Raw genomic sequence first — 15,129 nt, 5'->3', positions numbered from 1 at the left:
TGAGCACCCACAACTGGGGAGTGAGATTTAGGAGCAGATTTCTCTCCCTCCCACCCCACACCTCCTATTTTGGGCCCCCAATAGGGGAGGGGGCAAGTGGAAATGTGAGGGGACTGTGGGGGGATGGGTTCTCTCAGAGGCCTCTCTGAGCCCCCAGCCTCCCCTCTGCTCCCCAGGACGCCCAGGTTCCACCCTCAGCTCTGTATGACTGCTTATGTCTTGCAGGGGGCGCTCCTAAACTCATTCCTCTAGTGGAATCTAGATGTATGGGGTGCAGTGTCTGCCCAGCCCCAATCCAGACACAGGCCCCATACAGCCTCCACCCTTCTGTATAGACAGGAGCCCCTCTTTGTCTGCCCAAAGTCCACTCACCCTTTCAGCTGCTCCTGGGGTTCACCGTCCTGGGCAGAAGAGGGGTGATTACATCCATACCTAGAGGTGGCGTGAGGGTGTCACATCTAATGCACTGTGGACACTATCTGCTTAAGGTATCTGGTGTTCCTGTCTGACTGCCCGACTAGAATGGAGGCCCAGGAGGGCAGGGCTTCCTATGTGCTCCATCTACTGAACGATGCTAAGTGCCTAGAACAGTGTCTGCAACAGTAGGGGCTTCATGGCTAACTGGTGAAGGAGTGAACCCAATCAGCACCTTCCCAGGTATCTGAGAGTCTTAGGACCCCCCTACTAGCCTCCAGGGATCCCTATTCTGGCTATACCAAGGTCAAGGACCCACTAAAAAGAATCTCAACCCCCCTTTACAAATGGGAAATACGTTTGCTCAAGGGCACACGGTCACTGAGGGCTGAGCCAGACAGCTTCTTCATGGGTGAGAAGAAAATAATGAATGTGAACATCCCAGCCCTTCCAACACCCTTTACCAAAGAGCTGGCCTCTGATACACACTTCCCATGGCTTGTCCCACAGGGTCCTGACAGTAATTCTAGCTGATTTGTCCTTTACCACCCCATTTCTCAGTGGAGCAAACAGGCTCTGGGTGTTGAAGTGACATTCTCCAGACTCACAGCTGGTAGGGGGCAGAGTCTCCACTAGCCTGTGGAAGGCAGGCGCTCACCTTTGGAGCAGCTGGTCTAGGACCTGCTGGGTGGTGGCATAGGTTCTGTAGGTTCCAAGGAAGATTTCGATGTAGGAGAAGTCACCCTTTAGGAAGGCGGGCACCAAGTTCTCCACCAGCTTCTCCAGTGAGCCTGCCTTGAAAGTTTTCGTCACCCAGGCCTCATCCAGGTCCTCGTCAGAACCACAGACACACTGGGGTGGAACAGAGGAGGGACACATTGTCAGAGGCAGCCCCATGAACCACCAGGAGGGTTGGGGCCCGGAGCTCAGCCCAGGCACTCCCTCTCCTTCAGTGACCTGTGGCAGGAGGTGGGACAGGAGTGCCTTCAGCAGCAAACAGGCCTCGGCTTTCCAAGCAGGATTGGAGGTAGGGGATGATTACAAACATTAGGAACCTGAAGGGATTTTGTTAACTAAGTAACAATGGCATCTCCCTGGAGGAAGAGCAGTATCCCAGTGAGTCCTCACAGAACACCCCATTCCACAGATGAGAAAACAGAGGCTTGGTGACGTCTAGTGTCTGCTTGAAGTCACCTAGTCAGTGCCCTGAACCACCTGACGCTAGGGCTCTGTGATGTTCGCTTTGTGCTACATGAGGCCTGTTCTGCTCCTGACTTAGAGGGGAATGTCTGGTGCAAGCTCACCCTTTCCCAGCTGGAGACAGTGCACAGAGCAGACACGCCCATGAGATAAGCAAGACATGGATTTTTCTTTCTGTACATTAAAGGGGGCTTTGAGAACCTGAAGCTGTGGAGCACCCAGATCCAGCCACGGGTGAGAGCTTGGAGATCCTGGGGTGGGAGAAAGACCTCCACAGAACTGAGGGTCTGAACAAATGACTCAGAAAGAGTGAATCCAAATGGCCAGTAAAGGAGTGAGGGGGGCTCCGCTTCCCAGGGCCAACAAGCACCTCAAAGCCACCCTGCAGTTCCATTGGCCACCCTGACAGCAGATTGGCAAAATGGAAAAGAACTCTAATACCCAGAACTGGCTCGATGCAGGGACACGGCCATTGCCATAGACTACTGAGCCACGGGACTGCGACTGGTGTCTTGGGAAGGAGCCTGGCTCTAGTGATCCTAACTTGAAATGTGCACATCCTTCCCCTAGCATGTCACTCCTAGGAGTCTGTCCTTGGTGGGTCACTGTGTGAGGACACACATAAGCATTCCTGCAGCCCTGCTGAAAGGGCGGCAGAAGGAAATCAGTCCAGGGCCAGCAGCAGTGAGAGGCTCAGTCACTGTGGGGACAGGCCCCCCTTCTGGAACATTCTGCAGTGAGTGAGGACACAGTTCGTGAACTGGAGGGGTCACGTGATGTGTCCCTCGAGCTTGCAGGTGGCAGAAAAAGATGTTTCATAGCCTGAGCCCTGCGCTTCAGGGTAAAAGAAGCCTGCTAAGCATGACGATGTGTGAGGCTGGGAGAAGGTGTGGAAGGACAGTCCAGCCAACTGCTGCCCAGGGCCCTGGGATTGGAAGTTAAACACTAAAACAGCAGCAACACGCAAAAAGACGCATGGGCTGATGTGAAGCGACAACACTATGAAAAAGCCCTTTCTGATATTCCTACAAATATGGGAAAAGAGGCTTTGTAGCTGGCCAGGGCAGGGAGGGCAGTGGCAGGGGCTTGGGGGGACAGGAAAGGTTGGTGGTCAATTTCATTGAGAGGGGACCGGGGGCCCTCAAGAGGGAAAGTCCTGGGAGGGAACTGGTGGTCTCCAGGACGGTGTCTGGGCCCCGGGCGCCCCCTGGTCATCTAGGGTCCCACCCGGGGACCTACTCCCCTCACCTGCACTTACCCTGAGCCTACACCAGCCCTTCCTGGACCCCGAGTGGATGATGCCATTCTCCTTTTCCTTGGGGATCTTCTTTGCTGGGCTCTGGAGAAACAGTGCTGGCAGTGGCCCGGGAGGCATCAAGGGCCCCTCTGTGCCACCTCCTTCACGTTCTGCCCCTTTAGGTCCTCGTGCCCCCTGGGCCTCAGAGGAGCTCTCAGTTTCCCATCTGTCACCATGTGATGAGCGGGTCGGCCTGGGGGCTGCACCACCCAGCCCCAGCCAAGCCCACGGATAGAAAAATCAAAGCTCTGAGTATTGCAGCAGGATCTGGGAGAAGCTGGGCTGGCACAGGGTCAGCACTGGCCCAGGCAATGCCAGTAGTTAGGACTGCGATTTGATTGCCCCACTCAAGGCGAGCCGTATCTCAGAGAAGGCCCAGGTGAGAGTGCTGACTCAGACTGTGACCCTGACAGTCCCTCCCTAAAGCCCTGGTCTGAACTGGGACCTCTGGGCAGACTTAGGTTGCAGAGTTCTATGTGATCAGTGGGGTTGCGGCAGGGACGTAAAGGAGGTCTCCGCCTTGGTGCTCCAGCTCCCAGTCTCCAAGGCACCCAACCTGATGGACTAGGCCCGGCCACCACCCCATTCCAGGTCAGACCCCGCCCCATGAACCCAGTGACGGTGAGGGGCTGTGGGCCTGGAGCTTGGGGTTGCCCTCAAGCAACAGCACCATTTTCATCATCCTCATCCTCACCTCTCCCCTCCCAAATCTCCCCAGATCACATGGCCCTCCTTCTCTGACTCCCACCCACCTTTCTCCCAAATGGACCCTGCCTCAGCCAACAACTTTCTGTCTCAGCGGTTCTGTCCTCATTTCCTCCCTGCCCCTGTTACCAGGGACCCCATGAGGACAAGGGTCGACATGGCCTGGGGGCTGGTATAACCTGGGGTGGGATGTGAGGCCACCCAGGTGGGATCACAGTGGTGGACTGGCTTGGACTGGCAGCTCTGGCCACCCTGTGTTACCTTCGGTTTCCTTTTGGAAAGTGGCCGGAGCTGTCGGGGGTGGGATATGAGACCTTGTCGCAGCCTTTGGGACAGGGTCGAACTCCTGGATTTCTCAAGCTTCGGTACAAAAGAGGATGAGAAACAACAAGAAAACATGTTCTCAGCTCGAGTGTCTCCACTGAAGTGAGCTGGGTAGGGGGCCTTGTTTTGCATGTGGATGCCTGGTTACCAGGGTCCAAGTTCTATGTACTCTATTGTCAAGGAAGTGAAGCCATGTCCTGGGTCCCCTTACCTGGGCCTGACCTCAGATGAGACCTCCCAAAAGTCTCCTCTGGGCTGCTTAATGCTCACCTCTCCCCATGCCATCTCCATAACTGTACCCAGTGACACCAACACAGCCCTCTCCCCTCAGCCCACGGAACCTGGGGAAGGCTTGGGTGCAGCAAACAGCTGGGTTCAGACACAGCTCATCCCTCTTAACCAGTCTCCAACCCTATACAAGTCTTTCTGCTTCCCAGAGCCTCCCTGGTCCCCCACCCTTACAGTGAGGATCATTCTAGCATCTTCTTCTTAGGGACGTCAGCAAGTGTATGTGAGATAAGAACCTGTTGGCTGACGTTGCATGTAGCTAATTAGGGGCAGATTATCCAATAGGCAAGGTAAGCACAGGGCTTACCTGCTTACCAGGCCATCTATAGTGAACATTTTCATATTTTGTCACCACATCAAAGTCTCTGCTTCTAGGTATGGCTGGCATCTGTTTCTCTCAACCCCACAGCACCTTCCTACAGAATCAAAGCCTCTTTTCAAATTGACAATCCCTGATGGGGGCAGATAACCCAGTAAGCAAGGTAAGCACAAGTTTACTTGTGCCTAATTACTAATCTGTAGTGAACAATTTCACATGGGTTTCACCACATCAAAATGTGGTGTTGACAATGCTTACCTTGCCTTTTGGAATATCTGCCCCTGTAGCTAATGCACAAACTCAGAGGCTCAAGAATTTCAAGCAGGACTGGGAAGCAGCATGCATGGTGGACACCTTCAAGCAGGGCTGGGTTCTGGTGGTGTGATCTTGGGAAAGTCAGTTCCCCTCTTGGCCTAACTGCACTAGTACCATTTACATCTTCTATTTTTTAAGTGAAGAAAACAAAAATATTTGATGCACACATACAGGGAAGAAATACTCAACAATTATAGTCCTCATCTCTTCAGCTGATCACGTGGTCATAACTGGTATTTAAAACTACCTTCTTCTACCACCACTTCTGCATTCCCTTTACTCTCCGCAAGCACCTCAACTGGCATGGTTCTTTGCCTGGTGGGGCGACCCATACCTTCCGGGCCATTAGCAATCATGTCAGAATTGAGTTCCTGTAGTTTTCCATTGCCTTTAATCACAGGGCATGGTAGTACTATGAGACGTCCTCAGGGATCTTCTGTGTCCCAGAAATCCTCTTCTTTACTTTTATCATGCAATATCACTCTGATTTCCCCTTGGTAACCAGGATCAATCACATGAGCCAATATGGTAACCCCTTTCTTTGCCTGTTGATCCAGAGGCACGAGGAGCCCAAAGTGGCTCCTGGCATTCTCTTTTTTTTTTTAATTAATTTTTATTAAGCTTCAAGTGAACGTTTACCATTCCAATCAGTCTGTCACATGTAGGTTTACATACATCTTACTCCCTTCTCCCACTTGCTCTCCCCCATTGAGTCAGCCCTTTCAGTCTCTCGTTTCGTGCCAATTTTGCCATCTTCCCTCTCTCTCTATCTTCCCATTCCCCCTCCAGTCAAGAGTTGCCAACACACTCTCCAGTGTCCACCTAATTTAATTAGCTCACTCTTCATCAGCATCTCTCTCCCCCCCACTGACCAGTCCTTTTCATGCCTGATGATTTGTCTTCGGGGATGGTTCATGTCCTGTGCCAACAGAAGGTCTGGGGAGCATTGTCTCTGGGATTCCTCTAGTCGCAGTCATACCATTAGGTATGGTCTTTTCATGAGAATTTGGGGTCTGTATCCCATTGGTCTCCTGCTCCCTCAGGAGTTGTCTGTTGTGCTCCCTGACAGGGCAGACATCGATTGTGGCCGGGCACCAACTAGTTCTTCTGGTCTCAGGATAATGTAGGTCTCTGGTTCATGTGGCCCTTTCTGTCTCTTGGGTTCTTAGTTGTCGTGTGACCTTGGTGTTCTTCCCTTGCCTTTGCTCAAGTTGGGTTGAGACCAATTGATGTATCTTAGATGGCCGCTTGTTGGCATTTACGACCCCAGGCGCTACAATTCAAAGTGGGATGCAGAATGTTTTCATAATAGAATTATTTTGCCCGTTGACTTAGAAGTCCCCTCAAACCAAGTTCCCCAGACCCCAGCCCCTGCTCCGCTGACCTTTGAAGCTTTCATTTTATCCTGGAAACCTCTTTGCTTTTAGTCCAGTCCAATTAGGCTGACCTTCCTTATATTGAGTGTTGTCTTTCCCTTCACCCAAAGCAGTTCTTATCTACAGATTGATCAATAAAAAGCCCTCTCCCTCCCTCCCTCCCTCCCCTCTTTGTAACCACAAAAGTATGTGTTCTTCTCCGTTTTTTCTATTTCTCAAGATCTTATAATAGTGGTCTTATACAATATTTGTCCATTTGCAACTGACTCATTTCACTCAGCATAATGCCTTCCAGATTCCTCCATGTTATGAAATGTTTCAGAGATCCGTCACTGTTCTTTATCGATGCATAGTATTCCATTGTGTGAATATACCACAATTTATTTACCCATTCATCCGTTGACGGACATCTTGGTTGCTTCCAGCTTCTTGCTATTGTAAACAGAGCTGCAATAAAAATGGGTGTACATATATCTGTTTGTGTGAAGGCTCTTGTATCTCTAGGGTATATTCCGAGGAGTGGGATTTCTGGGTTGTATGGTAGTTCTATTTCTAACTGTTTAAGATAACGCCAGATGGATTTCCAAAGTGGTTGTACCATTTTACATTCCCACCAGCAGTGTATGAGAGTTCCAATCTCTCCACAGCCTCTCCAACATTTATTATTTTGTGTTTTTTGGATTAATGCCAGTCTAGTTGGTGTGAGATGGAATCTCATCGTAGTTTTAATTTGCATTTCTCTAATGGCTAATGATCGGGAGCATTTTCTCATGTATCTGTTGGCTGCCTGAATATCTTCTTTAGTGAAATGTGTGTTCATATCCTTTGCCCACTTCTTGATTGGGTTGTTTGTCTTTTTGTGGTTGAGTTTTGACAGAATCATGTAGATTTTAGAGATCAGGCGCTGGTCTGAGATGTCATAGCTGAATATTCTTTCCCAGTCTGTAGGTGGTCTTTTTACTCTTTTGGTGAAGTCTTTAGATGAGCATAGGTGTTTGATTTTTAGGAGCTCCCAGTTATCTGGTTTCTCTTCATCATTTTTGGTAATGTTTTGTATTCTGTTTATGCCCTGTATTAGGGCTCCTAGGGTTGATCCTATTTTTTCTTCCATGATCTTTATCGTTTTAGTCTTTATCTTTAGGTCTTTGATCCACTTGGAGTTAGTTTTTGTGCATGGTGTGAGGTATGGGTCCTGTTTCATTCTTTTGCAAATGGATATCCAGTTATGCCAGCACCATTTGTTAAAAAGACTATCATTTCCCCAATTGACTGACACTGGTCCTTTGTCAAATATCAGCTGCTCATACGTGGATGGATTTATATCTGGGTTCTCAATTCTGTTCCATTGGTCTATGTGTCTGTTGTTGCACCAGTACCAGGCTGTTTTGACTACTGTAGCTATATAATAGGTTCTGAAATCAGGTAGAGTGAGGCCTCCCACTTTCCTCTTCTTTTTCAGTAATGCTTTGCTTATCCGGGGGTTCTTTCCCTTCCATATGAAATTAGTGATTTGTTTCTCTATCCCCTTAAAATATGACATTGGTATTTGGATTGGAAGTGCGTTATATGTATAGATGGCTTTTGGTAGAATAGACATTTTTACTATGTTAAGTCTTCCTATCCATGAGCAGGGTATGTTTTCCCACTTAAGTATGTCCTTTTGAATTTCTTCTAGCAGAGTTTTATAGTTTTCTTTGTATAGGTCTTTTACATCTTTGGTAAGATTTATTCCTAAGTATTTTATCTTCTTGGGGGCTACTGTGAATGGTATTGATTTGGTTATTTCCTCTTCGGTGTTCTTTTTGTTGATGTAGAGGAATCCAAGTGATTTTTGTATGTTTATTTTATAACCTGAGACTCTTCCAAACTCTTCTATTAGTTTCAGTAGTTTTCTGGAGGATTCCTTAGGGTTTTCCATGTATACGATCATGTCATCTGCAAATAGTGATAGCTTTACTTTCTCCTTACCAATCTGGATACCCTTTATTTCTTTATCTAGCCTAATTGCCCTGGCTAGGACTTCAAGTATGATGTTGAATAAGAACGGTGATAAAGGGCATCCTTGTCTGGTTCCCGTTCTCAAGGGAAATGCTTTCAGGTTCTCTCCATTTAGAGTGATATTGGCTGTTGGCTTTGCATAAAAAAAAAAAAAAGATGCCCTTTATTATGTTGAGGAATTTTCCTTCAATTCCTATTTTGGTAAGAGTTTTTATCATAAATGGGTGTTGAACTTTGTCAAATGCCTTTTCTGCATCTATTGATAAGATCATGTGGTTTTTATCTTTTGTTTTATTTATGTGATGGATTACATTAATGGTTTTTCTGATATTAAACCAGCCTTGCATATCTGGTATAACTCCCACCTGATCAGGGTGAATTATTTTTTTGATGTGTTGTTGGATTCTATTGGCTAGAATTTTGTTGAGGATTTTTGCATCTATGTTCATGAGGGATATAGGTCTAAAATTTTCTTTTTTTGTAATGTCTTTACCTGGTTTTGGTATCAGGGAGATGGTAGCTTCATAGAATGAGTTGGGTAGTATTCCATCTCTTTCTATGCTTTCAAATACCTTCAATAGTAATGGTGTTAAGTCTTCTCTGAAGGTTTGGTAGAACTCTGCAGTGAAGCCGTCCAGGCCAGGACTTTTTTTCGTTGGAAGGTTTTTGATTACCGTTTCAATCTCTTTTTTTGTTATGGGTCTATTTAGTTGTTCTACTTCTAAATGTGTTAGTTTAGGTAGGTAGTATTGTTTCAAGAATTTATCCATTTCTTCTAGGTTTTCAAATTTGTTAGAGTACAATTTTACGTAGTAATCTGAAATGATTCTTTTAATTTCATTTGGCTCTGTTGTGATGTGGTCCTTCTCGTTTCTTATTCGGGTTATTTGTTTCCTTTCCTGTTTTTCTTTAGTCAGTCTAGCCAACGGTTTATCAATTTTGTTAATTTTTTCAAAGAACCAGCTTTTGGCTTTGCTAATTCTTTCAATTGTTTTTCTGTTCTCTAATTCATTTAGTTCAGCTCTAATTTTTATTATTTGTTTTCTGCTGGTGCCTGATGGATTCTTTTGTTGCTCACTTTCTATTTGTTCAAGTTGTAGGGACAGTTCTCTGATTTTGGCTCTTTCTTCTTTTTGTATGTGTGCATTTATCCATATAAATTGGCCTCTGAGCACTGCTTTTGCTGTGTCCCAGAGGTTTTGATAGGAAGTATTTTCATTCTCGTTGCTTTCTAAGAATTTCCTTATTCCCTCCTTGATGTCTTCTATAACCCAGTCTTTTTTCAGGAGGGTATTGTTCATTTTCCAAGTATTTGATTTCTTTTCCCTAGTTTTTCTGTTATTGATTTCTAGCTTCATTGCCTTGTGGTCTGAGAAGATGCTTTGTAATATTTCGATGTTTTGGATTCTGCAAAGATTTGTTTTATGACCTAATATGTGGTCTATTCTAGAGAATGTTCCATGTGCACTGGAAAAAAAAAGTATATTTTGCAGCAGTTGGGTGGAGAGTTCTGTATAAGTCAATGAGGTCAAGTTGGTTCATTGTTGTAAGTAGGTCTTCCGTGTCTCTATCGAGCTTCTTACTGGATGTCCTGTCCTTCTCCGAAAGTGGTGTGTTGAAGTCTCCTACTATAAATGTGGAGGCGTCTATCTCACTTTTCAATTCTGTTAAAATTTGATTTATGTATCTTGCAGCCCTGTCATTGGGTGCATAAATATTTAATATGGTTATGTCTTCCTGATCAATTGTCCCTTTTATCATTATATAGTGTCCTTCTTTATCCTTTGTGGCAGATTTAAGTCTAAAGTCTATTTTGTCAGAAATTAATATTGCTACTCCTCTTCTTTTTTGCTTATTGTTTGCTTGATATATTTTTTCCATCCTTTGAGTTTTAGTTTGTTTGTATCTCTAAGTCTAAAGTTTGTCTGTTGTAGGCAGCATATAGATGGTTCGTGTTTCTTTATCCAGTGCATGACTCTCTGTCTCTTTATTGGTGCATTTAGTCCATTTACATTCAGCGTAATTATAGATAAGTAAGTTTTTAGTGCTGTCATTTTGATGCCTTTTCATGTGTGTTGTTGGCCATTTCATTTTTCCACATGCTTTTTTGTGCTGAGACTTTTTCTTAGTAGCTTGTGAGATCCTCATTTTCATAATGTTTAACTTTGTGTTTGTTGAGTCGTTACTTTTTTTCTTGGCTGTTTTCTTGAGTTATGGAATTGATATTCCTTTTTGTGGTTACCTTATTATTTACTCCTATTTTTCTAAGTAAAAACCTAACTTGTATCCTTCTATATCGCCTTGTATCACTCTCCGTCTGGCAGTTCAATGCCTCCTATATTTAGTCCCTCTTTTTGATTATTGTGTTCGTTTATCTATTGATTTCCATGATTTCCTGTTATGTGTATTATTTTGTTTATTTATTTATTTTTTTAGAATTAGTCTTAATTTCTTTGTTTTTGTGCTTTCCCTATTTGAGTTGCGTTGATATCAGGACGTTCTGTTTTGTCACCTTGTATTGTGTTGGTACCTGATATTATTGGTCATCAGCCCAAACAATCTCCTTTAGCATTTCTTGCAGTCTTGGTTTAGTTTTTGCAAATTCTCTAAACTTGTGTTTATCTGTAAATATCTTAATTTCTCCTTCGTATTTCAGAGAGAGTTTTGCTGGATATATGATCCTTGGCTGGCAGTTTTTCTCCTTCAGTGCTCTGTATATGTCGTCCCATTCCCTTCTTGCCTGCATGGTTTCTTCCGAGTAGTCTGAACTTATTCTTATTGATTCTCCCTTGAAGGAAACCTTTCTTTTCTCCCTGGCTGCTTTTAAAATTTTCTGTTTGTCTTTGGATTTGGCAAGTTTGATGATAATATGTCTTGGTGTTTTTCTTTTTGAATCAATCTTAAATGGGGTTCGATGAGCATCTTGGATAGATATCCTTTCGTCTTTCATGATGTCAGGGAAGTTTTGTGTCAGGAGTTCTTCAACTATTTTCTCTGTGTTTTCTGTCCCCCCTCCCTGTTCTGGGACTCCAATCACTCGCAAGTTATCCTTCTTGATAGAGTCCCACATGATTCTTAGGGTTTCTTCATTTTTTTAAATTCTTTTATCTGATTTTTTTTCAGCTATGTTGGTGTTGATTCCCTGGTCCTCCAGAAGTCCCAGTCTACATTCTAATTGCTCGAGTCTGCTCCTCTGACTTTCTATTGCGTTGTCAAATTCTGTAATTTTATTGTTAATCATTTGGATTTCTACATGCTGTCTCTCTATGGATTCTTGCAACTTATTAATTTTTCCACTATGTTCTTGAATCATCTTTTTGAGTTCTTCAACAGTTTTATCAGTGTGTTCCTTGGCTTTTTCTGCAGTTATCCTAATTTCATTTGTGATATCTTTAAGCATTCTGTAAATTAGTTTTTTATATTCTGTATCTGATAATTCCAGGATTGTATCTTCATTTGGGAAAGATTTTGATTCTTTTGTTTGGGGGGTTGGAGAAGCTGTCCTGGTCTGTTTCTTTATGTGGTTTGATATGGACTGCTGTCTCTGAGCCATCACTGGGAAACTAGATTTTCCAGGTAATCAGCTAAAAAAAATACAGTCAGCTCCCTATCTGAGTTCTTCCTCTGGCTCCGGGTATTCGGATGTTAATGGAGCTGCCTGGGGAGTGTGGGTTAGGGATCAGAGAGCTAGGGGTGTAGCACCACAGAATATAGAGCTGATCACCGCGTTCACGCTCCGCCCCCATCCACCAAAATCCGGGCGGGACAGCTCCCTGGTTGGGACGCTACTCTTCCCGCTCCGAAACCAGTCACTTCCTCCCGGGGACTCCTCCCTCCGGTGCGCGGCACCACTCGCGCGAGCTGGGTGGCCATCTCCCGAAAGAACGGGTGGGCCCGCCCCCAGTGTCTATTCAGGAGAATATAATTGGACCCCATGCTCACGCCCCGCCCGCTTTCGCCAAAATCCCAGCGGGACGGCTCCCCGGCTGGGACGCTGCTCTCCCCGCTCCAAGACCAGTCACTTCCTCCCGGGGATTTCTCCCTCCGGTGCGCCACACCGCTCACGCGAACTGAATAGGCGTCACCCGCACGACCAGGTGGGCCCGCCCCCTGGGTCAATTCAGGGGAATATAATTGGACTCCGTGCTCACGCCCCGCCCACTTTCGCCAAAATTCCAGTGGAGCGGCTCCCCGGCTGGGACGCTGCTCTCCCCGCTCCAAGACCCGTCACTTCCTCCCAGGGACTTCTCCCTCCGGTGCGCCGCGCCACACACTTGAACTAGGTGGGCGTCCCCCCGCACGAACGTGTGGGCCCCGCCCCGGGGTCGCTTTAGGGAAATATAGCTGACCCCCCCCCGCTCGCGCCCCACCCGCTTCCCGCCAAACTCCTGGCGGGACGGCTCCCCGGCTGGGACGCTGCTCTCCCCGCTCCAAGATTAGTCACCGCCTCCCGGGTGCTTCTCCCTCCGGCTGTGCCGCTACGCCGCCCGCGCTAACCAGCTAGACTCCCTCCCGGGATGGGTTCGGGGCGGTAGGGCTGGGCCCCTTGTCTGTGCCGTCTGCGCCCCTGGGCTCTGCCCCAGATCGGACTCCGAAGGTCACCTGCCTGGTACGCTGGCTCCTAGTTCTGAAAACGGTCGCTGTCTGCCCGTATTTGTTCGTTTTCCATCTCTAAGTCTGTGCTTGTTGTTCAGAGTTCGTAGATTGTTATGTATGTGATCGATTCACTTGTTTTTCCGAGTCTTTGTTGCAAGAGGGATCTGCGGTAGCGTCCATCTAGTCCGCCATCTTGGCCCCCGGCTAGTGGCATTCTTAACTTCCAGTTCAATCAGTGTTTTGTCTCCTGCTTAGATCATCCCTCACTTTGAAACTAAGCCTCTAGGCCTGCAGAGCATAAAGTCTTGAGGATAGGAAGCAAAAATTTTGCAAGTGAATCTCTAGGGGTAATAGTGAATGGTGCCACTTCCATTTCCATCCCTTGATTCCTGGACCCATGAATCCTAGCTATGGGATGGCAGGGCTTTCTTCCAAAATCCTAAGGATCTGCACTGTGATTCACTAATAGGAGACTCCACACAGCATCTCTATCTGCCATGGACACTTCCAGAAGGATCAGATCTGCCAGATCACATGACCCAAGCGGCAGAGCAGCCTGCACCATCAGCCTGCACCTGCTGCAAGGCCTTCTCTTGTTCTGGGCCCCACTCAAAACTAGCAGCTTTCTGAGTCACTTGATAAATAGGCACAGTAGCACACCCAAATGAGGGATAAGTTACCTCCACAATCCAAAGTGGCCCAACAGGTGTTGTGCCTCCTTTTTAGTTGTGGGAGGGGCCAGATAAATTGACTTTTCCTTCACTTTACAAGGAATATCTTGACATGCCCCATACCACTGGAGCCCTAGAAATTTCACTGAGGTGTAGGGAAACTGAATTATGGTTGGAATAATTTCCCACCATCTAGCATACAAATGTCTTACCAATAAGTCTAGAGTCATTGATACTTCTTTCTTACTAAGTCCAATCAGCATGATGTCATGAATGTAATGGACCAGTGTGAGGTCTCGTGGAAGGGCAAGAAGATCAAGATCTGTGATGGTTAAGATTGTGTGTTAACTTGGCTGGGCCATGATTCTCAGCGTTTTGGCAGTCCTGTAATGTTGTGATCACTTCCCTGTTGAGATTTGATATGGGATCACCCCATGATGGGATCTGCTGTGAGTAGCCAAGCAGTTGAAGGGAGCTTCCTTGGGCATGCAGCCTGCATTGAGTGTGGGCAGACATTCGGGCAGGGCTCGGGGGTTTTCACTCATTCGGGGTCCTGCAGCTGGCTTCTGTTTTTCTGACCTCTACTTCTTGGGACTTGAGCTAGCAGCTTACCTGTGGTCTTCCTGCCAATCTTGGGATTTGCCCATTTTCACAGACTGTGAGCAACAGCCCTGGTCTCCGGCCTGCCGATCTTGAGTTTATAGCTCCTGTGGCTATGTGACTCAGAAGCCTCTTTCCTGACCCATGGACTTGGGACATTCCTGTCTCTCCAGCTTCATGAGCAATACACTTTCAGTTGCCTATCTCATGGCTACATCAACTCTCCAGCCATAGGTCGTAATTTACACTGCTGGGAACTTTATCACCTTCCCCTTCCACAAGACATCACATGGGTCCATAACTGATTGGACCTAGTAAGGAAGAAGTGTCAGTGACTCTGGACTTACTGGTAAAACAGTTGCATGCTAGAGGGTGGGAAATTAATCCCACAAAAATTCAGGCACCTTCCACCTCAGTGAAGTTTCTAGGGGTCCTGTGGTGTGGGGCATGTCAAGATATTCCTTCTATTTTCCTTCTTCACTGTCCACCTTTGGCATGCATATGAGGCTACTAAAAATATCATGGCGTGGGTTAGGTACACCTTAGTCCTCAAAGTGATACCTTTGCTTTTTAATGCTTTAAAGAGGTCTTTTGCAGAAGATTTGGGTACAGATGACAATATTTAAAGACTAAAAAACAACAGGCTATCTCCAGCTTGTCAGAGAACACGAGACGTTAGATGCTAGTCATCAGGTCTAATGTAGAGATGAAAAAAGTGGCCAACACAGGAGCCTCCTGGACTCTGCCCTATCCCCTGGCTGGGTTGCTCTAGCTTCCTGATCACCATTGAGCTATTCCTCTGAGGTTCCCTTACACAGTGGCCTTTGGGTGCTGAAAGCTCAGCTCTGTTTCATTGTTTCAGTTAAGCCAAGAAAGAAAATTCCTTAGTCTCTGTCCCTTCATCTGCCTCCAATACTGCTTTAGTTTTCTTTTCCACATTATCTTTCTCCCCTCCTTCCTCTCTCTTTTAGCTCAGCACACACACAGACACACTCACTCTTTCAGCCCCTCTTCACACAGAATGAT

At 46.4% G+C, this 15,129-nt stretch overlaps 1 protein-coding gene across 9 annotated transcripts in view; it reads right to left on the bottom strand.

The window, feature by feature from the left end:
- The window catches only part of LOC126068313 (ral guanine nucleotide dissociation stimulator-like), a 497,494-nt gene that overhangs the window by 115,888 nt on the left and 366,477 nt on the right, over positions 1-15,129 (bottom strand). The window contains exons 1-2 of one of the 9 annotated variants that reach the window (XM_049870818.1): positions 1,073-1,323; positions 373-432 (exon numbers count right to left, since the gene is read on the bottom strand). The exons of the other annotated variants lie outside the window; for them this stretch is intronic. Coding sequence (XP_049726775.1) covers positions 373-432; positions 1,073-1,311 — 299 coding nt within the window. The 5' untranslated portion in view covers positions 1,312-1,323. Of the gene's footprint in view, positions 1-372; positions 433-1,072; positions 1,324-15,129 lie in introns of those variants that run through there. 9 annotated transcript variants of the gene reach the window in all.

This window comes from Elephas maximus, chromosome 27 (genome assembly GCF_024166365.1).
Source record: "Elephas maximus indicus isolate mEleMax1 chromosome 27, mEleMax1 primary haplotype, whole genome shotgun sequence".
Classification (NCBI taxonomy): Eukaryota; Metazoa; Chordata; class Mammalia; order Proboscidea; family Elephantidae; genus Elephas; species Elephas maximus.
The sequence above is the reverse complement of the archived record's forward strand: the minus strand, read 5'-3'. Positions and strand labels throughout refer to the sequence as shown.